Source organism: Heptranchias perlo, chromosome 27 (assembly GCF_035084215.1).
Source record: "Heptranchias perlo isolate sHepPer1 chromosome 27, sHepPer1.hap1, whole genome shotgun sequence".
Classification (NCBI taxonomy): domain Eukaryota; kingdom Metazoa; phylum Chordata; class Chondrichthyes; order Hexanchiformes; family Hexanchidae; genus Heptranchias; species Heptranchias perlo.
In genome coordinates, this window is record NC_090351.1 from 6,394,186 (window position 1) to 6,419,469 (window position 25,284).

The following is a 25,284-nucleotide window of genomic DNA, read 5'->3' on the forward strand; positions in this document are numbered from 1 at the left end:
CCTCCTCCATCTCGGTCCTAAATGGCTGACCCGTTATCTTGATATTATGACCTCTAGTTCTAAATTCTCCAGCCAGGGGAAACAATCTCTCAGCATCTGCCCTGCAAAGCCCTCTCAGAATCTTATGTTTCAATGAGATCACCTCTCATTCTTCTAAACTCCAGAGAATATGGGCCATTCTACTCAAACCTCTCATCCCAGTGAACCTTTGTTGCACCTCCTCCTAAGGCAAGTATATCATTCCTTAGGTAAGGAGACCAAAATTGTACATAGTACTCCAGGTCTCACCAGAGCCCATGTAATTGCAGCAAGACTTCCTTGCTCTTCTACCCCTTGCAATAAAGGCCAACATACCATTTGCCTTCCTAATTGCTTGCTGTACCTGCATGTTAATTTTCTGTGATTCATGTACAAGGACACCCAAATCCCTCTGACTACCAACATTTTAGTCTCTCACCTTTTTAGAAAATATTCTGCTTTTCTATTCTTCCTACCAAAGTGGATAATTTCACATTTTCCCACATTATACTCCACCTGCCATCTTCTTGCCCACTCACTTAACCTGTCTATATCCCCTTTGCAGCCTCTTTGTGTCTTCCTTGCAGCTTACTTTCCCACTGACTCTTAGTAACTCATGTCTCTTACCCCCTCTCTCTGGTCCCAGTGTGTCTCTTTCAGCCTAATTCATTTTCTGTAATTTTTTTTCAATATAAATTTTATCTCCAAGCTTTTAAAATAATTTTTGAAAACAAGGACACATTTCAAGAAAAGCTACTCTATATATTGAGCATTAGAAGCTAAATTTATTTTTTATCCACACAGTCGACTGGAGCTGATCATCCTGGGAAATTAGGTACATTGCACAACCCAAGGCTGTTAGGAGAGGCTGAGGCTTTTTTTTTGGGGGGCGGTGGGGCGATTGGATGAAAAAATGTTCAGAAAGCATTTTGAGATTTCTCAGAACCTGTGTGCAGATTGTGCAATCAATGACCAGGTTACAGAGGCAAACCCACTAAATGTGGAAATAGGAATCTACAATGGGGACAAAATTGACAAGGCAAAAATGTTAGTTTTGTAGACAAAGTGTGTGCAGGTGTAAGATTTTTCATCTCCAAGATATAAGTAGTGTAAATATTTTGCAACTGAATATTTTAAAGCCTCAAAAGATAATTCAGTATTAGTTTGCTTGATTGAGAATTGGGGTTCTAATGTCATGCATTGATATTGGAAACTGTATAATTTGTGGATTCAAATTCGGATCTGGTTTCTCCAGGTGTTCTCAAAATTAGCATCTTTTTAAATATCTTGCCGCAACTAATTCAGATTGTGCTTTCTTAAGATCATCATCCTATTTTGTCGCAGTAACAGTGTTTTGTGTTTACAGATGTCATGAATTCATTCTGCTTCTTTTTGTTTTACACTTCCGTACTGAGATTCCTAAATGGAATCTTGATTTATTAAATTGAAACTAGTCGATAGCCTGTGGCATTGCACGTGGAGTGTCAAGACCATGTGTAGTTTTCAAGTGATGTGGAGTTTAGAGTAGATGCAAGTTTTTTAATGTTGTCATCCAATAGCAAAACTTGCAGGATGTTGGGAAACAAAAGTTGACTTTGTTGGTGCACAGGAGTTTCACTGTCATATAGTCTGATCTACAATGCCATCACTGGGAGAGTGTAATCACAACGTGGTAAGTCTACATGGGTGGTTTCTGTTATAAATGTGGGCAGGGGAATTTATTATGGAAAAAGTTGAAAATTACAACCAGAAATAAAGTTTTTGTAGATGGGAAGTATGTGTAGATGAAAGATTTATAATCTGGTGGTATAACTACTCCTGCTGGCGAAGAGTTTATTGACTGCTTTGACTTTGCCAAAGCCACTCCTTCGCATGCATTCCATGTTGCTTCTTGCCTATACAGGAATTAGATCGTCTACTATAAAAACAGTTCTTACTGATTGAATTACCATTGCAGTACTTATCAAGTGGTTTATAACCAATGGGCTTACTGTTTCCTTTAGACTAAATATTACACTTGATACTGCCATAGCTCTTGATGTCATAATATAGTGACCATATGATCAGTAGAAAAATGATATTTTTATTCATTTTCTACCTTAAATTGGCACTTACCAAATATTAATTGTATGAACTATTTCAAGTTATAAATGTTGCTATTTATAAACACTAGTTTTGCTGTCTTTGTGCTAAAGATGGATGTAACAAAGGAACCTGTTCCACATTGTTGAGTACTTCCAGATCAGCTATGATGTGGGTCAAGTGGCATGTACAGGTTCTACTCCACCCCAACCTCATTAGTCCAGCCCTGATTCCACTACAGTGAATATTTTCATTCCCTTGTCTCAACTGAGCAAGACACTCATAATCCTGCATGGAGAGAGACTATGTGCTCTTGTTTCAATAGGTCCTAGGTTGTCATTGCTTAAAAGTTAGGTTCTGGATGTCTGGCTAGATTTTTTTTTTCCATTTCCAGGGAAATACAAGATTTGAAAGCAAATTTTTTTAAAAAAATGTATTCGTTCACGGGATGTGGGCGTCGCTGGCAAGGCCGGCATTTATTGCCCATCCCTAATTGCCCTCGAAATTGACTGACTTGTGCATCATCCATTCACTGGCTAAGTGTCAATTAGCCTTTTTAGTCCCATCTCAGGGGCAGTAGTGCATGGCATAGGGTAACCCGGAGAGATTGGGGGAAAGGAACTGAGGAACAGACAAAAATGTTCTTTCTGGAGTATTCTGTTCATGAAGAAATTAACTGTGAAGGTCACTCTCCATTTAGATATGAAATGATCCTGTTTCAGTTGCCAAACAGCCAGCAGTTGCTCAACAGCATGGCATACATGGCTTTAGTCCCTCAGTTTCCTGTTTTCTCCCCATTCTATTTAATCTGGGAAGTATGAAAATCTGAGAACCATACAAAGATTCGAACCCACGATCGTCTGGCACTCAACTGACTTGAGCTATCCTACCTGCCGTATTTAATGAGCAGATTCTCAGGTGAAAATTTTAGGCAGTACCGGGATGGCTGCTGCATCTACTTTCCACTGAAGCAAGTTATTAATTGAGCTTTTCATGTATTACTAGTCTTAATGTGCTTCTGGTGATATGATTTCTAAATAGCTGGCTGCTGTAGTCAGATGATCCATTCATGTGCAACTATGATCCCTTTAGCATTTAGATTTGAAAACAAAAATCCTTTAGGCAGCTTTTCAAGATATACCCTTTCCTTACTCCTTTTATTGGAACTTTCAGTAGCCAGAAAACTTTAGGCAAGGATGATCCTGTAGTTGCAGATTTATATATATTCTCTTCACTTATGAGTGACTAATAAAATCCACTTTTAGGATTCACAATCTATTTGAAGTTGCTTAATTCAAATTAATAGGAGTAGACTGTACATATTTAATGCATTATTGTACTAGTAATGTGCTTAGGCACATTTCACTTAACTGAGTTTGCATACCTTGGTTTTATTTCTCCTGTTTCTATGGCACTTGATCCCTGTTTAAAAAGTTGCTGCTAAACTTTTATTTGGTTACCATGTGATGTGCAGTGTTGATTTATCTGGAGCTTGAACTATTATGACCCATAGTTACAGAAGTGCTCAGCCTTTTGCTTAAAAGGGAATGTCAGATGCCCTCTTACTTCAGTAGCATAGAGATATGGAACTTTGTGTCTAACTTGGCTATGAAAAAATTCATAAAACTTGATTTGTCTTTATTTTTCTTTGGCTGAAATTACTCCTTGCTACTCTTTAAATCACTTTTTGTCCAGGATTCTGTTGTACTTTGATTTGTATTTACCTATTACGAGTGATCATTCTGTGACCTGCCGCATTATTTTTAACACTTTTTTTAAAAGAAAAAGTTAGTCCTGTATTTTGAAGATGCATTAAAACTAAGTTACTCCTTTGCTTTGTTACAATAGAAGTTCTACCACTTCTCTGCTTGTAATGGTTTTGTAGCCAAAGATATAGCAAGTTGGCTTTGGTCAGTTAAATATAATGTTTGAATGCGTTTTCAGTGGATGCCTACAGAAATTTATGCACATTCCAGTCACAGTTTTTTTTGGAAAACTAATGGTTTTACTGTGCATTTTTGAGGGGGGAGAGAAAGGGAGGGAATAAAGGAAAGAGTGGAATCTATGGATGAGGCATCCAGGCTGCTCTTGTCCACCTCTGACACCAGTGGCAGAGACTGAAGAATAGGCCACCCAGCTGTTGTCGTCTTGACCAGAGAATGGTTCAGGGGACAAAAGTTGGATGATCCCATCCATCACTGTACCGTTTTCTCCCTGGGTAATGGAGCGGAGGGATGGATTTCAGGTGAACTGAAATGGGCAGCTGCAATCCATGCAGCATGTTCATCACAAGGTATCAGCAATATTACTACAATTGAAAATGCCTCATTCATGTGTGGCTTTTTTGTGTTTTTGCCTTTAGTTTTCTCCTCTTTCCTCTCCTGGGGGTGTTGACTCCTTTCTGTGGAGTTTGGTTCTACTGCAACATCCAAGTGGCAATATGGAAGTCCAGACAGTGACAGTTGATTCTGGGTCCAAAACTCATCCTGTTGCCAGAAGTCCCTACATGCACCCCTCCAGTAGGAGTTACATATAGTGAGAAGGAGTAAGCACCCTGTTTTTTCCCCCCCCCACAAATCAAAATCCAGAGACACTGGATTGTAGATCAAACATAGAACCTTCCTGGCCTGATGGATCGGCTACTTAGTGCTGTAACTAGCTGATATTTGGGAGAGCCTTTTTAGAGCTCTTAATTGTAATATTGCATTTTGAGTTGCCATATTAATTCTCCTATCCGCAGTGATGGTGCATACAGCAGTGTGCAGACAAGTTATTGTAGCCTGCAGTACCAGAAGCTGAATTGCGTATACATCAACAGCAAGCTCATCGAAGTACGCTGCTGTATCTTGCCATGTTTAGCTTCCTCACAGATCTTATTCGTTCTCTCAACCCTCCCAAAAGAGTTTCCATTTTATTCCTGACTTTCAATTCATATTAACAAGTGTACTGATAATTCCCATCAAGGTCATATGACCCCTTTGCTTTGTAAACCAGCAGGTCATGTGCTTTGCAAACCAGCAAATTTTATATTTAAAAAAAATTGCATGGTGATGCTGTCACAAGTTTAATCACATAATGGGATAAAACTGTTAAACTGCTCTAATTGTCAGTCAACTCGTTAAATTGTTAAACTGATTAGTCCGCTGGCTTAAGGAAGACTTGCATTTATATAACACCTTATCACATGTTTCCAAACATTTCAAAGCGGTTCACACAATGAATTATTTTGTACTGCACTGACGTTTGTAGGTAAAGATGGAACCAGCAAGATCCAACAAAACAGCTGTGAGATGAGTGACAAGTTGATCTATTTTGTACTGTTGGTTGAGGGAGGACTGGGGAACTGGATGAGTACTTGAAAGGAAAAAAATTGCAGGGCTACGGGGATAGGGCGGGGTATTGAGACTAGCTGGATTGCTCTTGCATAGAGCCGGCACGGACTCGATTGGCCGAATGGCCTCCTTCCAGGTTGTAACCTTCTATGATTCTATGTTGTTCAGGATGGTAGTTGGACAAATTATATATACTGCTTTAGATCAACATTTCACTCAATTAGACTTTTCACCAATGCGAGAGATGGCAGGCATAATTGAGTGAAATGTTGATCTAAAGCAGTATATATAATTTGGCTAACTTGTTTTTACAAATGTTGACTAGTCTCAAGTGTAGATTCCAGATAGTCCAATAGAAGATTTCTGTGTTGTCTTGTAACAAAGGCAGTGATCTGTTTATACTATCCTGAATGTGTACACCACTTGTAGAAAGAAATATAATTTGAAGTGTATAAAGTTTGGTTCTTGTTTACTGATATAAACCCAAATTAGATTCCAAATTGCCCCTTGCACAGCAGAACATGTCATAGAAACTTGCCTGAGGACTAGGACAGCTTTAACCCGTGAGCATGGATTTTTCATTTGGCGTTATTTTAACACTGGTTTTAACCCATTTATTTTAAATGGGTTAACTCGAATTAAAATAACGCTCATCAGAAAATCTAAGCTGTGATGTTCAACCAGTATTAGCAGGCAAGTGGGCCTCGTTGGCAACTAGCAGCAGCCACCCCTCTGTCACTTGCTGATTCTGCTCCAAGTGCTCTAAACTTAAAAAAAAAAGTCAAGAAAAATTGGCCAAGTATCCAAGTGCACTAATTTTGTTAAAATTAGAGTACTTAGTTTTTCTTCTGGTTCTTAAAACTACCTTCTATTATAAACCAGCTTTACAAAGCTGAACAGGGCATTCTGAACTGAGATTATGACTGGGTCTGTATTAATATATTAAGCTGCACTCCATTGTATCAAAATTGTAACTGAATTGAAGAATTGTACAGCCAGCAAGTACAAAGATTATGCTGGTGTATAATTATTCACTCTATATACTTTTGGGGGTAGAATTTCTGCATGGGTTCTTCCAAACACCCGCCTTAACTTTGGAAACCCTGGAAAAGTTGCAGATGCAGCTGGAGTTTCTGCTGAAGTTATGGAAGTGGCATTTTTGCAGATTAAATAACTGAAGCTCTTCTCGTGCAAGTGAGAAATTTTCATGAATTGATTTTGGAGTTGCCCATATCTTTTTTTAAAAAAAAACTTTCACTTCAGTTTCATTAACAGATGTAATTTTTGCATAACCCAATGTAATATAAAAATGTAAATGGCACAATTTACTTACCATATAACTTGTGCAACACTCTGGTTTCTAAACCAGTCCTTACTGAGGATCTGAGTTTTAAATCATCTCTTGGACATAAGGAAATGTGAAATGCCCACCTCTGATCAATGCAAGTTTCTGTCTTGCTTTCTCTTTGCAATTGAATCTTAATTGCACCTTATTTTATTAACTTTTTATTTATTCCAGTTCAACAGCAAAAAATTTTCATAGGTCGACTCAAATTAAAATCAGAAAAATGAACATTATTTTGGAATATCTTTTGATTTCATATTGAATGCAGTTTGAACTGTTTACTGTGAGCAAATTTATTGCATGCCATCAGTTGACATCTACTGGGAAGCTTTGTCATGATGCATCAGAATTCACAAAGAAAAAACTAAAGGAAAGAAAACAAACCATAGGGAAGAAAAAGATTTCAGAAAATGTTGCAAAATTCTGGTTAGAATTGGGAAAGAGTCGACCAATCAAATGCTAACCCAGAATAGATGCCTTCTTTTCTATTGGTCTTGTGCAAAGTGGAAACCCAGCTGGTGAGTATAGTACCAAACTTGGTCTCCACACAATAACCTGGGATTACTGCCAACAGCAATATACTTTATACCCCCTCAATCTGTACACTTACTCCACAATCCATTTTAAGTATCTGCACAATACTAACGAATTTAAGCCCTAGTTGTAGGCAGACCATGCAGTATTAGTGTCTTGCGTTACTACTTGATCTCTAGATTTCACTAATTCATTTATTGTATGTGTGTGTGATAAATTTGTAGTTCAGTACAAGAGTTGAGTTTTTGGTAAGAGCACAATGACTGTTTTTGTGTTCACATTTTAAAATTTTACACTGTACATTGGCTCCTTGTCCTGTTTTTTGTTCAACTTGGTAATGCACTGAAACTTCTACTTTTGATTGTTCATGAGAAGCAGTCAGTATTTTAAATTTTCCACCACTCTGATTTACCAAGGTTTTTTTTCCTGATCATTTACTCACACAATTTTAAAACCTTCAAACAGCTGTATGAATATGGCTGGCACTTGGAAGGGCTTTATAAAGTGTTCTTTAACTGCTTCATTCCCTTGTTGCACTCGTTGCTTTTTGGAGCCAGGAGATAAGCAGCCCACCTCTTGATGGAGCGAATGTATTTCCTTAAACCGTGCCTCCCTTCTAACATTGTGTGGTCTAACCCCAGTAGAACTATATTGGGCACAGTGCCCCAGCCTGTGAAGCTTTTTTTTTTGAAGTTACACAACTCCTATTGATATGTGGTACTATAATTATGTTGAATGCAATTCTCTCATTTAAAGTATCTTAATCAAATGACCCAATAATTACATTTTTTGAGCGCTCATTTCTTACTCATTTCATAGAATTATAGTGATACAGAAGGAGGCCATTCGGCCCATCGTGCCTGTGCCAGCTCTTTGAAAGAGCAATCCAATTAGTCCCACTCTCCTGTTCTTTCACCATAGCCTTGTAAATTTTCCCCCTTCAAGTATTTATCCAATTCCCTTTTTGAAAGTTGTTGTTGAATCTGTTTCTACCACCCTTTTTGGGCAGTGCATTCCAGGTCGTCACAACTCACTGCATTTTAAAAAAAAAATTCTCATCTCACCTCTGGTTCTTTTGCCAATTACCTTTAAATCTGTCCCCTCTGGTTACTGACCCTTCTGCTACATATTTACTCTATCAAAACCGTTCATGATTTTGAATACCTCTATCAAATCTCACCGTAACCTTCTCTGCTCTGAGAACAACCCCAGCTTCTCCACTTTCTCCACATAACTGAAGTCCTGCTCCCTGGTAAATTCTAGTAAATTTCTTCTGCACCCTCTCTAAGGCCTTGACATCCTTCCTAAAGTGCGGTACCCAGAATTGAACATAATACTTCAGCTGAAACCTAGCCAGTGTTTTACAAAGGTTTAGCATAATTTTCTTGCTTTTGTACTCTATGCCTCTAAATAAAGGCAAGGATCCCAAATGCTTTCTTAACAGCCTTCTCAACTTGTCCTGCCACTGTCAAAGATTTATGTACATACACACCCAGGGATCTCTGTTCCTGCACCCCCTTGTACCATTTAATTTATGTTGCCTCTCCTCATTCTTCCTACCAAAATGCATCACTTCACACTTATGCATTAAATTTCATCTGCATGTGTCTGCCCATTTCACCAGTCTGTCGTCGTGGCGTTACTATCCTCCTCACTGTTTACTACATTTCCAAGCTTCGTGTCATCTGCAAACTTTGAAAATGTGCCCTGTATACCCAAGTCCGGGTCAGTAATATATATCAAAAAGAGCAGTGGTCCTATTATCGACCCCTGGGGGGGAACCATGGTATACTTCCCTCCAGTCTGAAAACAACTGTTCACCACTACTCTGCTTTCTGTCCCTTAGCTAATTTTGTAACCATGCTGCCACTGTCCCTTTTATCCCATGGGCTTCAATTTTGCTAACAAATCTATGTGATACTTTATCAAATGCCTTTTTGAAAGTCCATGTACACAACCGCACTATCTTCATCAACCCTATCAGTTACTTCATGGCAAACTGCGGAACTCTCTATCGTGGGACTCCTTTTCTTTCTCTCCTCCCCTAGGGCGGGGGAGTGGGACTAGCTGGATTGCTCTTGCGTAGAGCTGGGCCGAATGGCGGCCTTCCATGCTATAACCTTTCTATGATTCATGATCTTTGTGATTTGGGCTTGTTTGTAGCTGTATACAGTTTGACCATGGGAGTGAGCTATCCTGCTGTGAAATAATATAACTGGGCTGACTGATTTCTGTTCCCTGTGTGGAAAAAAAATCAAATCTGAGTTTGATATCAAGTAATAATTCTGCCATGTTTTTGCATGCGTGTGTTTTTGGATGGGGGGGATTGGAACGTCCTGAATCATAGATATTCACAATTAGATGGTCATTGAGTAAAAATAATTAGTACAATATGGCCACTCTACCTAATAATAGTTGGTAGGGTTTTACCATATTTAAAATTAAATTTGTTCTTTTTGAGAACTTGAGACTTAAACAAAAATTGTAGCCTTTTCCAAATTATTTTAGCAAATAGCTCCTTATGTTCCACTTCAACCTTGAATATCTTTACTGTACCTGTGTAGACATGGAGAGAAAAACTACACCAGCCACCCCTGAATGAGTGTCAGTTTGTGCTGAAGTTGTTCTAGGGTTTGTGCCCACTAGAAACTAGGTAGAGATAGCCCAAGCTTAGTTTTTGATAAAACCTTTACAGCTGGCAGAAAGACTTAAAACCCATTAGCCTGGACCTAGAACTGAACCCAGCTTCCAGAGAGATAAATGACAACAGCATTCTAACCACTTGGCTGCACCACCAATCCTTTTTCCAATTTCCATTTGTAATACACAGTTGAATAGAGCCAGATTTTTTTTCTTCTCTTGCATGTGTGGCACTGTCAAGCAGAAAAACATGGTGGCTATAATAGCAGCTAGTGGTGGTAACAATGTACAAACTATGGGAAAACTCAGCATGGGTAAATGTACCACATTAGGTTTTTTGAAGTGTGCAAGGCTGTAACAGGCACTTCGAGTTAAAATGAAACTTCAAACTCAGTGTGCTTACATCAGAGAGCTGTTACATGGCAGGGAGACGCTCCGTATTTAGCAAAATGTATTCCAGTATTTAAAAGTGATTTTTTGCAAGACTGCTAATTAGAGTTAAGATGCAGAAGTATCACGTCAGAATATGTAAACAAGAGTGAATTGTTTTTTTTTATAAACTTGGATTCTTTAGGGAACAACTCTTAACTATTGGTATGGTTCTGGCTGTAACCTTTTTTTGTCGAGAGTAAACATGTTACTGCTTTGTACCCCTTCCTGTCGAGGGTTTACTCAATAGGCAATGCTCATTCTCCGAATCTCAGGATTGTGCAAATCTTGTAAATGTACACTGTTGGAGATTTGATAAACTTCAAAGGGAAAGGAAAGTCTGGGTAACCTCTTGTTCAAAGTACACCCTGCCCTTTTATAAAATTGACTTTGTTGGAAGACCCATGGAGATCCTCTAGTAGATTATTCCTCCCTGCTAAGCTGCCCTGATGGGATATTGATGGGGAATGTTCAGAGCAGTTCCATAGCAATCTGCCCTGAGAACTGCGCTGGAGTTAGGTAGCCCTGGGCAACCCCTACTTGTGAAAATTTCCCAGCTAGTGGTATGACCTGGGGGTGGATAATTTGAGGATGCTGCTAAGGCTGGATTTGAAGTCATGGTTCCTGTTCCCTACAGAGACATATGGAACAAACCAGCCTATGACTGGAAGCGAGGTACCACTTGAACTCCATGCATGTGTCCTTATCCAATAGTTGTGACTGGTTTTAGTTTGCTGTGTTCAAACTGTATTTGTGCAAGGTAGCAGAACTTCAGAGGCGTTTGAAATGATCGGATGGTTTGAACCTGTTTTCCTTATCATCCCATCTGCTGCACCTGAGTGCAAGTTGCCCTCTGGAACCTTGCCCAAGTGAACTTCATCCAAGCCTGCATAAGACATCTAAGCCTAATCCTGTGCTCCCCAGAAAGGCACATGCACTTCCAACCTTGGCTGATTTTTTTTTTCCTTCCCTAAATCGCGAACGCTAAGGCCGTCATAATATTTCGGCTGCCACCCTGGCTAAGATCACCTACTTCAGAACAGTATCTGATTGAAACTGGAACCTTCCTAATCTGGAATAGCTTGTTGATGCATTGAGGACCCCAGATTCAAACTGTTTGTATTCCTGGTTAGTTTTGGCATATTCATATGTCTTGTGGCTTATACTGAGATTTAAGTTTTTGCAGTGAATTTAGTGCTTTCTTTTGATGTGGAAACTTGAATCTTTCCATTCTCCTTGCTTTTGAAGAAATTTGTGATTACTGTTAGTGATGTACATAGTTTTTTAAACTCACATTCATGGATCTTTCTATAATTCTGTACTTTCATACTCCAGCTGTATAAGATGGAGAGCCTCTACGCTATGTCTTCAGAGCAACTTGCTCCTCCAGCTTCTAGTACACACTCTCACCCTCTTTCAACTACACGCTCTGCCTCAATCAGTGCTAAAAAGCAGAAGAGAATTCCTCTTTATCAGAGATCAGTAAGTGGGGAAAACTGACTAGTTGATCCAGTAGACATCCTAACAGCATGTAATAATAGTAGCATTACCATTTGATGTGTTTACATGAGTAGTAAATGCACTTGCATGGACTAAAGTTGAATGCTTTTTCTTAAATGTGAACGTTTGACTAACTGGTAGGGTATCAGGATCACTAGATTTGCGTGTGGTTGGTAATATAAAATGGAGACATTTCTTTTGGATAGAATTAAATTTAACTTGAATTTGAAGAATTTACACAATGATACTGAATCCATAGTATAGTAACCATTTGTCTTGACCTGAGGGGCCTGAATTAGAATTATATGGAACATGAATATGTTTAGAGCAAACATAGCAGTTTTGAGAAAGTAAGTACTTGATGTTACTGGACTTCAGATGTCATTCTTGTTCTAGGAACAAAAGAAAGAAAAAGTCTATAATTGGTATAGTTGACCACTGTCACATAAGCACCAAAACTGTAAAGGTGCTTTGCATCCTGCAGCAACAGTAAGATCATGGGTTGCAACAAATAGCATATGGGAAAGTAATAAGCAAAATACAGCAGATGCTAGAAAGCAAACAAGAACAGAAAATGATGGAAACACACTGCAAGTCAGCATATATGGAGAGAACAGATAAGTTAACGTTTTGGGTGGGGACCCTTCAGAATTGAAAAATGAGGTGGACAGTAATGTCCATTTAGGATTCAAAAGGTTCCTTTCAGACTGAAGGGGGAAAAATGAAGACCGAGGTTTAATTAGTAAAACTAATTGGTACAACTTTTTGTTTTGCCTCTTAAAAACTGTCATAAATAGTACCAATTGAACTTAGACTGGAGAACAAATCTTAATTAGACCCGAGGTAGATATTACAGCAATTTTTATTTCTTTGAACTGAGTCCCATTGAACAGGCAGAAGTAGAAATGATCCCATATTCAAACAGCAGCAACTTGCATTTATATAGCGCCTTTAACGTAGTAAAACGTCGCAAAGTGCTTCAGAGTTATCAAACAAAATTTGACACTGAGCCACATGAGCCATTAGAACAGGTGAGGTCAGAGGCAGGTTTTAAGGAGTGTCTTAAAGTAGGAGAGAGAAGTGGAGATTTAGGGAGGGATTTCCAGAGTTTTAGGCCTAGGCAGCTGAAGGCATGGCTGCCATTGGTGGAGCGATTTTTATTTTTTTTAAATTGGGGATGTGCAAGAGGCCAGAATTGGAGGAGCGCAGAGATCCCAGTGGGCTGTAGGAGGTTAGCGATGGGGAGGGGTGAGTCCACAGAGGGATTTGAAAACCAGGATCAGAATTTTAAGAGGCGTTGCCAGACCAGGAGCCATGTAGGTCAGCGAGCACAGGGGTGATGGGTGAATGTGATTTGATGCAAGTTAGGACACTGGCAGCAGAGTCTTGGACGAGCTCAAGTTTATGGAGAGCGGAAGATGGGAGGCTGGCCAGTAGCGCATTGGAATAGTCAAGTTTAGGGATAGTAAAGGCATGGATGAGGGTTTCAGCAGATGAGCTGAGGCAGAGGCGAAGATGGGCGATGTTACGGAGGTGGCAGTAGGCGGTCTTGATGGAGCAGATATGGGTTCGGAAGCTCATCTTGGGGTCAAATAGGATAATACGGTTGCGAACGGTCTGGTTCAGCCTCACAGCCAGGGAGAGGGACTGAGTCGGTGGCTAGGGATCGGAGTTTGTGGTGGGGACTGAAGACAGTGGCTTCGGTCTTCCCAATTTTGGAGGAAATTTCTACTCATCAGTCAAGCAGCGTGACAAATCAGAGGCAGTAGAGGAGTCGAAAGAGGTGATTGTAGGGTAGAGCTGGGTGTCATCGGTGTACATATGGAACCTGACTGTTTTCAGATGATGTTGCCGAGGGGTAGCATATAGATGAGAAATAGGAGGGGCCCAAGGATAGATCCTTGGGGGACTCCAGAGGAAATGGAGCAGGAAGAGAAGGCAATGCAGATGATTCTCTGGCTACAACTGGATAGATAGGAATGGAACCAGGCGAAGGCAGTCCCACCCAGTTGGATGACAGAGAATAGGTGTTGAAGGAGGATGGTGTGGGCAACCGTGTCACAGGTTGCAGACAGGTCGAGAAGGATGAGGAGGGATAGTTTACGGTGGTCACAATAAAGTAGGATGCTATTTGTGACTTTTAAAGGGCTGTTTCAGTGCTGATTGGATGGGTTTAGACAGGGAGTTGCAGGTAAGATATAAACATAAAAACTAGGAGTAGGCCCTTCGCGCCTGCCCCACCATTCAATATAATCATGGCTAATCTCTATCTCAATACCACATTCCTGCTCTCTCCCCATACCCCTTGATGCCTTTTGTGTCTAGAAATCTATCTAGCTCCTTCTTAAATATATTCAGGACTTGGCCTCCACAGCCTTCTGTGGTAGAGAATTCCACAGGTTTACCACCCTCTGAATGAAGAAATTTCTCCTAATCTCAGTCCTAAATGTCCTACCCCGTATCCTGAGACTGAGACCCCTCGTTCTGGACCCTCCCAGGCAGTGCAAACATCCTCCCTGCATCCAGTCTGTCTAGCCCTGTCAGAATTTTATATGTTTCAATGAGATCCCCTCTCATTCCTCTAAACTCGAGTGAATATAGGCTGAGTCGACCCAATCTCTCCTCATACGACAGTCCTGCCATCCCAGGAATCAGTCTGGTGAACCTTCACTGCACTTCCTCTATGGCAAGTATATCCTTTCTTAGGTAAGGAGACCAAAATTGCACATGATAATCCAGATGTGGTCTCACCAAGGCCCTGTATAACTGCAGTAAGAAAGACATCCTTGCTCCTGTACTCACATCCCCTTGCAATGAAGGCCAACATACCATTTGCCTTCCTAACTGCTTGCTGCACCTGCATGTTTGCTTTCAGGTCCCTTTGTACATCAACATTTCCCAATCTATCACCATTTAAATAATACTCTGCCCTTCTGTTTTTCCTTCTGAAGTGGCTAACTTCACATTTATCCACATTATACTGCATCTGCCATGTATTTGCCCACTCACTCAACTTGTCTAAATCGCTTTGAAGCCTCTTTGCATCCTCCTCACATATCACGATCCCACCTAGTGTTGTGTCGTCAGCAAACTTGGAAATATATCGAAATCATTGAGATATATATATATATATATATCAATCATAGCTGGGGCCCACGCACAGAGCCCTGCAGTACCCCACTAGTCACTGCCTGCCACCTCGAAAAAGACCCATTTATTCCTACTGTTTCCTGTCTGTTAGCCAATTATCAATCCATGCTAGTATATTACCCCCAATCCCATGTGCTTTAATTTTGCACACTAACCTCTTTTATGTGGGACTTTATCAAAGGCCTTCTGAAAATCCAAATAAACCACATCCACTGGTTCTCCCTTATTTATTCTACCAGTTACATCCTCAAAAATGGATGGGCACAGAATTGGGAGGTGACAACACATTTGGGGAGGTAGTTTGTAAGGACAGAGAGGGGTCGAGGGTGGTTTTTTTTGGGGTGGGGGTGATGACAGATTTGAAGTGGAGGGGGACATTACCTAAGTTGGATGGCCAGCAGTTTGGTGGGAATAGGGTTGAGGGAACAAGAGGTGGATCTCATGGATAAGATGAGCTTGATGAGGGGGCGATAGGAGAGAAACTAGAGAAAAATGCAAGACTAGGGCAGGGGAAACCTTGGAAGTTTGGCTCGGTGGGCTAGGGGAAGGGAGGGAAGTGACAGGCAGCTGAATGTAAACAGAGAATGCTGCCAACTCAAACTTGTATCCTCAGTTATCTTTGGTTTTGCCAAGTGTTAGGCAACTGTCTTGAAAGTGTTCTACTCAAAGAAAACTATTTTCACAGCCAGGACTCTGCGATCCTTAATTCAGAGGTAAGGCTCGTTACAAACTTTCTAGATGGCTAACCTGTGGCAGCCTCAGTTTCCAGAAGTGATATGCATATGCTTTTAACTTACTGACTTAAAGCTGGTTGGTTTTGCTAATTGAACACTGGTATAGATGCATGTTGAGCTCAAGCTTTCAATCTTTGAACTTTTGCAGCAGTGACTATTGATTTTATTTAAATTGACCTGTTGGGTCCTATAGCTTTTTCTGCACCCATTTTTTATATAAAAAAGGCCTGAATTGATCATTTAGCTGCTAATACTGTGACTAATTGCTGAAGAATCTTAATTTTAATCTCTCTGGCTCTGTATGGAATGTTTTTGTTTTTGGGATGGCAGGGAGCATTATTTTGGCTGTCTTCTGTGAGCCCTAATTTATCTCAATCCTTGAATGCTTTCACATTTTAAAGATTCTATATCCTTAAATCCAGGATGCTGTGAGCTATTTGCATGCCTGTTTTTAAAAAGTGAGGCCCTCCTCTAAAACGACTTCAGGGTTCTCACCAAACTGGGGGGGTTTATTTTTGTGGTAGAAATATCTATGCATATCATCAGCATGATGAAGTGGTGTGTGTGTGTGTATATACCATTTGAATTGAAGCTTAAACGATCTTATGCGTCCTTTTAAAAAAAAATCCAACCTTTTCCGCAATCTATCAAACTCATCAATAAATCTATGCTGAGCCAAGAACTTAGTATGAGGTGAGTAATGTTACTTTATCAGTGACTTTGAAGAGTGCCACTCAGACCATCTGTGATAAAATATATTTTCACTGTTTCTCCCACCCACCCCCCAACATACAAAAAAAAAATCCCTTTGTAGTTGACTATTTGCATATCTATGTTCTGCACATGTTTGAGTGATTTCTTACTTATTTTGAGTGGGGGGGGGGGGCTGTGCCTTTAGTGGAGAGATTTTTCTTTAATGCACTTCAAGTTAGTGCACCATTCTGTTAAATTTGCATGTTTAGATCTTAAGTAACTGAAAAAAGTGCCATTTGGAAAATCCATCTGTCTGGTTAGAGCCTGCTTTGGTTTGAAAGGATTCTAAAAAGAGGATGCTTCTGTGTGAAGTCTAGATTTTCTTTTGAATAGGTTAGATTAATAAGTACATTTTTTTTTTCCTGTACAGATGAGCTTTGATCCAAACCTCTTGCATAACAATGGCCACTCTGGTTTTGCTAATGGTAACTCAGGAGCCCTGCGCGAAACAGGCATTATCGAGAAGCTGCTGTCATCGTACGGTTTTATCCAGTGCACTGAGCGTCAAGCCAGACTCTTCTTCCATTGTTCACAATACAGTGGCAATCTCCAAGATCTCAAAGTAGGAGGTGAGAATTTGTTACTGCTGGGTATGTATAATGTACTAGCTCTTGTCTGTCTTATAGGAGCTTACTGCTATTAAAATAAAATTGCTATGTTTACAGAATTTGCAATGTAGCTCTGACGTTGCATATTGTAAGTGAAACAATAATTTGTTCCAGAATTCCTCCTTTTTGACCATTTGAATTGTTAAGCAAGCATATCTGCTATTCCTAGAACATGTGGGAAATGTAACTACATGCTTATATTCATTTTATTCGGAATTGTGTAAAGAAAACCATTAAAACGCAGCTATGGCAAAGCTGTTTTTAAAAAGTAGAAATCGCCTTAAAGGAAAGCCTATTAAATCAGAAAATCTGAAGACCTGCAAAGTCAGTGCTCTTGTACTGAGATTGATGTGACATTGCTGATTGTTCCATGATTTGCTGCAGTGAAAATATCTTTGGACTGGCCTGAAAGTTGATCTTCAGCTGCTCAATCCTCAGAAGCCATGCAACTGACTGAGTGACCAGCTGACTGTGTAGTTTCTCGGGTGGGTGAATGGCTCTGGATCTGTTTATCCTGGTCTTGAAGTCAAGGCTGCCGTTGCTTTGAGTGGAACCACTTTCCTGTTTTGGAACAAGGCAAATGTAACCTGGTGGGTCTCCATGGAAATCAGTGACATTTTATATTTGCAAAAGTCTTGCTTGGCATTTTTTTTTTTTTTTTTTTAAGTTCAATGGGTCTTCAAAATCCTTTCCTATTATATTGAACAAATATCACTCACCATAGATTTTCATTCACCTTTAAGTACTGACTTCCCAAGGAGTTGTAATTTTGAATTTATTGGTGAGATGCTGCAGTGCATCCTGTAGATAGTACACACTGCAGACACAGTATGCCGAAGGTGGAGGGCGTGGGTGGGTTGCCGATCGAGTGGACTGTTTTTGTCCTGGATTGTGTTGGGCTTCTTGAATGTTGGTGCTAGCACCCACCCAGGCAAGTGGAGAGTAGTGTAGTGTACACTCCTGACTTGTGTCTTGTAGGTGGTAGAAAGGCTTTGGGGAGGTAGGTGGTGAGGTACTTGCTGCAGAATACTTGGCCTCTGACGTGCCCTAATAGCCATGACATTGATGTGGCTGGTCTAGTTCAGTTTCTGGCCAATGGTGACCCCCAAAATGTTGGTGGGAGACTCTACCGTAGTAAATCCACTGAATGTCATGGGGAGGTAGTTATGCTCTTTTGGATGTAGTCATTGCCTGACACTTGTGTGGCATGAATGTTACTTGCCACTTATCAGCCCAAGCTTGATGTTGTCCAGGACTGTTATCTGAGGAATTGCGAATGGCGCTGAACACTTCAGGCATTAACAAACAGCCTCACCTCTGACCTTACCATGGAGGGAAGGTCATTGATGAAGCAGCTGAATGCAGTTTGTCCTAGGACGCTGCCCTGAGGAACTCCTGGGGCTGAGATGATTGGCCTCCAACGACCACTACCATCTATCTATATGCCAGGTATGACTCCAGCCACTGAAGCGTTTTCCCCAATTCCCATTGATTTCAGTTTTACTAGGGCTCCTTGGTACCTCTTGTCAGATGCTGCCTCTATGTCAAGGGCAATCACTCTCCTCACCTTTTGAAATTCAACTCTTGTGTCCATATTTGGATCAATGCTGTAATGAGGTTTGGAAACAAGTGGCCTTGGGGGGAACCCAAACTGTGTAGGTTATTGGTGAGTAAGTGCTGCTTGATAGCACTGTTGACCACTCGATCACTTTGGGAGTAGGCTGATAAATGATTTATCTGTCCTCTGTTTCTGGTTATATTGGTGGTACAAGAATATCTGGTGTGTGCATTTAAAAAAAAAAGTCAAGCTGTTAAAGTTACATGAGGGTTAAGAGGCTGGAGCTTTCAAACTTTTGGCTGATTTTTTTAGCTTATTTTCCCATGTTGTGAAATGTTGGGCCCAAGATTAATGTCTTAAAATGCTACTTATTTACAGAGCACATTAGAGTCTCCTAGTGGTGGTAAGAGCATATTATGACTTAGCATGTGCAATAGATTCATTTGATAATTACATCGAATTTACAGTACAGGAACAGGTCATTCAGCCCAACAAGTCAATGCCGATGTTTATGCTTCATGTGAGCTTCATCTCAACGTATCCTTCTATTCCTTTCTCCCTTGTGTACTTATCTAGCTTTCCTTTAAATGCATCTATGCTATTCATCTCAACCACTCCATGTGGTAGCAACTTCCACTTTCTCGCAAAGCAGTTTCTCCTGAATGCCTTACTGGATTTATTAGTGACTATCTTTTATTTATGGCCCTTGTTTTAGACTCCCCCACAAGTCTCTACGTCTACCCTACCGAACCCCGTCATAATTTTAAAGTCACCTCTCTGCCTCTTCTAGAGAAAGGATCCCCAGCCTGTTCAGCCTTTCCTGATAGTTGTACCCTCTCCGTTCTGGTATCATCCTTGTAAATCTTTTTTGCACTTTGTCCAGTTCTTCTATTTTTCGTAATGTGGACATCAGAACTGTGCAGTGGTCTAACCAAGGTTCTATGTAAGTTTAATATAACTTCTCTGCTTTAGAATTCTAATCTTCAAAAAATGCAAACAATGCACTGGGATTCACTTCTAATGAGTTTGTTAATTTGCGTTGCTACTTTTAATTTGTGGCTGTGTATCCGTAGATCCCTTTGCACCTCTACCCCATTTAGATTCTTATTTCTTATTCCTCCTGCCAAAATCCACTGCCTTTCAATGAAGTATTGCTACATATTGTGGAAGTCACCAAATTAATTTGGCATTTGCAGGATCATGAAATAATTCAGCTGTTGGATTATCATAATTCCAAAGTGTATGTGAAATGGAACAGATTTGAAAAACTGCAATGGATCCAATGTGTAATGTACCTGATGTAATTAATCCTTACTTTTTTAAAGTTCTGATTTGAATGCAGTTGTAATGCTGGGAGTGGAATTGCAATCAAGAGTATCTTGTGGATCTTTAACCCTATATTTCAATTTCCCATCAGCATTGAGATTTACCTGTTTGACCCCAAGCTGAGCTTCCGACCCCATATCCCCTCAATCACAAATATCATCTATTTCCACCTATGTAACATTGCCCACCTCCACCCCTACCTCAACCCATCTGCTGCAACTCTCCATCCAAGCCTATTCATCTCTGACTCAACTATTTGGTCCCCTGGCCAGCGCTCTATCCTCAATGCTCTATAAACTTCAATTCATCCACAACTCTACCTGTACCCCATCGAGCACCAAGTCCCGTTCACCCATCACTCCTGTGCTTGGCTTTCGGTCCTCCAGTTCTTCCGATTTAAAATTCATGTCCTGTTCAAATCCCCTCGTGGCCTCTTCCCTTCCTATCTCGAACGTCCTCCAGCCCTACAAACCCCCACTCCCAAGAATTTTCCGTTCCTGCAACTCTGGATTTGTGCATCTCTCCCTCCTTTCGCCCCACCATTGATGGCTTCAGCTGCATAGGACTCATACCCTGGAATTCCCTTCCTAAGCCTCCACCTGTCCTTTTTAAGACCCTCCTTAAACCCCACCTCTTTGACTATACATCGTTTTTGCTGCTGACTGCTACTCAGTTCACAGACTACTGTGATTTATACGTCCTCCACTTCAAACTGTGGAGACAATATACTTTTCATGATTTTAATTAACCCTGAATCAGTAGTTCAACATTGAGTGGAGACATTAACCATTTTTATTATTGGCCTAAGATGTTTATCAATGAATGTGCCCATTTTGCTAACTGACTGCTGGGGCTTCAGCATTGTTCACCACTGCTGTAACCTGTGTAACCAAGCAGTAATTTTGCCATCGTGTCTTTAATTTAAAAAAAAATTGAACCCAGACAAAAATCCAGTTTGCCACACACCCAAAACTGGACACAATTCTAACTGCAGCCTAACCTCTGATTTGTATAGATTTACCATTACTTCTGCTTTTGTTTGCATCTCTATTTATAAAACCTCAGATTTAACCTTTTGTGGGGTTAATCTCTGTCCATAGTTGCATGTTTTCTTCTCCTGGTGTAGCCAACCTTGCACATACCTCTCTAGACTGTTATACTTTAATTTCTGTCACTCTGTTCTGAGACTTGAACTATTAGATAATGGTGCCATATACCGTAAATTTGCTTTTATCTCTAACACTCAACCCGTCTTAACCACCCAAATTTCCAAATATGCGCTTCTGCGTTGTGAATCAAAAGCACAAATTTTTATACTCCAGTACACAGAGGGAGCCCTGTTTCACCTATTTTTGTAATTTAACCAATCAAGATGTTTTTTTAATCACAGGATTCACTCTTGTCTGTCCAGAGTGAATGGCACCCATGTGTCGGGCATATTGGGAAAATATTCAACTCCTGTTCTTGGCTTATTACTAGACAAGACTAAAACTAGTTAAGACTAGCCCCAATTAATGGGACTGAAGGTCAGTAAATCCCAAGGACCTGATCTACATCCCAGGGTTTTGAAAGAGGTGGCTATAGAGATAGTGGATGCATTGGTTGTCACCTTCCAAAATTCTACAGATTCTGGAATGGTTCCTGCAGATTGGAGGGTAGCAAATGTAACCCCACTATTTAAAAAAGAAAGGAGAGATAAAACAGGGAACTACAGACCTGTTAGCCTAACATCAGTAGTAGGGAAAATGCTAGAATCTATTATAAAGGATGTGATAACAAGACACTTAGAAAATAATAAAAGGATTTGGTAGAGTCAACGTGGATTTATGAAACTGAAACCATGTTTGACAAACCTATTGGAGTTCTTTGAGGATGTAACTAGTAGAATAGATAAGGGGGAACCAGTAGATGTGGTGTATTTGGATTTTCAGAAGGCTTTTGATAAGGTCCCACACAGGAGGTTGGTGAACAAAGTTAGAGCACATTGAATTGGGGATAATATACTGGCATGGATTGAGAATTGGTTAACAGACAGAAAACAGTAGGAATAAACGGGTCTTTTTCAGGTTGGCAGACTGTGACTAGTGAGGTACCGCAGAGATTGGTGCTTGGGCCCCAGCTATTCACAATCTATATCAATGATTGGGATGAGGGGACCAAATGTAATATTTCCAAGTTTGCTGATGACACAAAACTTGGTGGGAATGTGAGTTGTGAGGAGGACGCAAAGAGGCTTCAAGGGGATATAGACAAGCTAAGTGAGTGGGCAAGAACATGGCAGATGGAATATAATGTGGAAAAATGTGAATCCACTTTGGTAGGAAAAACAGAAATGCAGAGTTTTTTTAAATGGTGAGATTGGGAAATGTTGCTATTCAAAGGGACCTGGGTATCCTTGTACATGAGTCGCTGAAAGCTAACATGCAGGTTCAGCAAGCAATTAGGAAGGCAAATGACATGTTGCCATTTATTGCAAGAGGATTTGAGTACAGGAGTAAGGATGTCTTACTGCAATTATATAGGACCTTGGTGAGACTGCACCTAGAGTATTGTGTACAGTTTTGGTCTCCTTACCTAGGAGAGGATATACTTGCTGTAGAGGGAGTGCAACGAAGATTCACCAGACTGATTCCTGGGATGGCGGGATTGTCGTATGAGGAGCGATTGAGTAGACTAGGCCTGTATTCTCTAGAGTTTAGAAGAATGAGAAGTGATCTCATTGAAACATACAAAATACTTAAAGGGCTTGACAGGGCAGATGCAGGGAGGATGTTTCCCCTGGCTGGAGACTAGAACCAGGGGTCACAGTCTCAATAAGGGGTAGGCCATTTAGGACTGAGATGAGAAGTTTCTTCACTGAGGATGGTGAATCTTTGGAATTCTCTACCCCAGAGGGCTGTGGAGGCTCAGTCATTGAGTACATTCAAAACAGAGATCGATAGATTTCTAGATATTAAAGGCATCAAGGGATATGAGAATAGTGCAGGAAAATGGCCCTGAGGCAGATGATCAGCCATGATCTTGTTGCTTGGCGGAGCAGGCTCGAGGGTCCGGATGGCCTACTCTTACGTTCTTGTGCTCAAACTGCGCACAGTTCACAGATTTTATATAGATTGCCCATTACACCTCGACTTTTTTATATTGTATACCTCTTACCATAAAACCAAGTATTTTAACTTTTTATGGCCTTATTCAGTTTAGGTGCTGCTTGTGAACCTGAAGTCCCAGATCGCTGTGCTTTCTTCCACGTCGCCCTGCTTTCTCCCAAAGTTTTTATCAACCAAAATGTACCACCTCACATTTACGGACATTGAATTCCATCTGCTGCTTTTGTCTATTCCACCATCTTAATATCCCTTTGAAGCTTCCATTGGTCCTTGATTATTATTACACCTCCAATTTTAGTATCGCCTGCAAACTTAGACAGCACTCCATCTAGCCTTGTATCCAAATCATTGGTGTACACAGTGAACAGAAATGGTCCCAGTACAGTTTACTTAAATACAAAGTTGCATAAGGGGTATTACCATGCAATTCAGAACATTTGAATCTGAACTGGTGCTTTGAGTCACTCTCCGTGGAGCCATGCTCCATAGCCCATTGAAGTGAAATGAATGGAGCCATACGCTGAGAGTCCCAGCAACAGTACACTAACTCCACGTGCATTTGGATGATCAACACTTTGACCCTGGTCCTACACTTTCTCCTTGTTCTCTGCCACTGATGCAAAAGTTCTAGTTTAGAATCTACTGCGCACATTATAAATGCACAAGATACATTGATACAGTTCACATTGAAAGATTTAAAACCTCTAAGCCTAACCCTGTATTGACTGTAGCTTAACACCAGTACCTACACAGCAACCAAGTCAATCTGCATTAAATGTGCAGCTGCCTGTGACAAATAGGTGTTCCTTAAGAGTCTACAGTATATAGATACTGAAGAGCTTCTGCTCCAGATGCTATGTTTGAATGTTTTGTAGTTCACACCAAGTATCCCAGAGTAGACTGCAGCACAGTAACAGGAGGATAGATCTTGTTCAGCTCATGGAAAATTTGGGAGTGGCTTACTTTTTCTCCTTTTTGCCTCCACCCTCAATTTCACCTTTTTTAAAATTTAGTGATATGTGATTCTGTATCTGTGGACAGTCCTGCATTGATTGTTTCATCCTGCTGCCAGTAAATGAAGCGGGCTTCTACTAAGCTATTTCCAATGTGTGAAGCTGGTGAAAAATAGTTTTGCCCATTGACAAGTTGAATGGTTTTACTTGTCTCTCTTTTTCCTCTCCTCCTCCTCTCTTTCCCCCCCCCCCCCCCCCAACTTTGTGAATGTGCTGAAACAGTTTCACTTACGGATGGAGCGTTCAAACTTAGAGTTCATCCTTTATCGTGAGAGAAACAGCTGTATTATCAAATTTGTAGTGACTTCACTCTTGCTGGGTGTGGTATGCCCTGCCTTTTGATATAAAACTGACTTTCTGAACTTGCATTGGTACTGGGAGCACTGCACCGCTGTTAAAGCATGTCTGTATGTGCAATGTTGACTGTCGTGCGTCAAGTTTAATAAGAGTTCTGTAATGATAACCAATCTGAATCGATCTGCAGATGATGTGGAATTTGAAGTGTCTTCTGACAGACGGACTGGAAAACCGATTGCTGTGAAATTGCTAAAAGTGAAGCCTGAAATTTTGCCTGAAGAAAGGATCACTGGACAGGTAAGGGTCAGTTACATTGCTACACTCTGATCTGGGAAACATTTTGTCAACATATATTTATAAAATATAGTTGTGAACTGATCATTTTTTATAACTTGGTAAATAAGTATAATTTCTCCATAAAATGTTTACAGTGGCTATTCTGTAAAACTGCAGTCCTGAATCTAGTATTATAATGCAATATCTGCTACACATAAATCTAACTCAAATTTTTCAGTAGTTATTGAAATAACTGTCTTTTGGAATAGTTGGAATAATTTTCATACCAGTTTTTGAAATTCATTTGAGAGTTTTTACCATGATGAAAGCATGCAGCAAGCCTGATCTTTTTCAAATCCCATAATAACACTTTCAAAAAGCTGGGGGGGGAGGGAGGAAGAGGGAAGGTTGCTGCTTTAAATTCTTTGTTCTCCACATACCATTGGTAGCCCCTTAAAACAATAAATCCCACATGGAATGTTAAGGTTTGGATTCCTGCCCCTTTGAGAGAACACCTTGTCTGCATCTCCCACGTGGTGGTACGGAGAATAATTGTCATGTGTCAGGCTTTGGCTTGTTGAT

At 40.4% G+C, this 25,284-nt stretch overlaps 1 protein-coding gene across 7 annotated transcripts in view; it reads left to right on the forward strand.

Annotated features, from left to right (window-relative positions):
* The window catches only part of csde1 (cold shock domain containing E1, RNA-binding), a 122,488-nt gene that overhangs the window by 21,648 nt on the left and 75,556 nt on the right, over nucleotides 1-25,284 (forward strand). For 5 of the 7 annotated variants that reach the window (XM_068007249.1, XM_068007250.1, XM_068007256.1 and 2 more), the window contains exons 3-5: nucleotides 11,716-11,862; nucleotides 16,888-17,086; nucleotides 24,614-24,723. In XM_068007249.1, coding sequence (XP_067863350.1) covers nucleotides 11,725-11,862; nucleotides 16,888-17,086; nucleotides 24,614-24,723 — 447 coding nt within the window. In that variant the 5' untranslated portion in view covers nucleotides 11,716-11,724. Of the gene's footprint in view, nucleotides 1-11,715; nucleotides 11,863-15,715; nucleotides 15,744-16,887; nucleotides 17,087-24,613; nucleotides 24,724-25,284 lie in introns of all 7 variants that reach the window. The other 2 variants (XM_068007255.1, XM_068007254.1) reach the window with 2 other exon arrangements.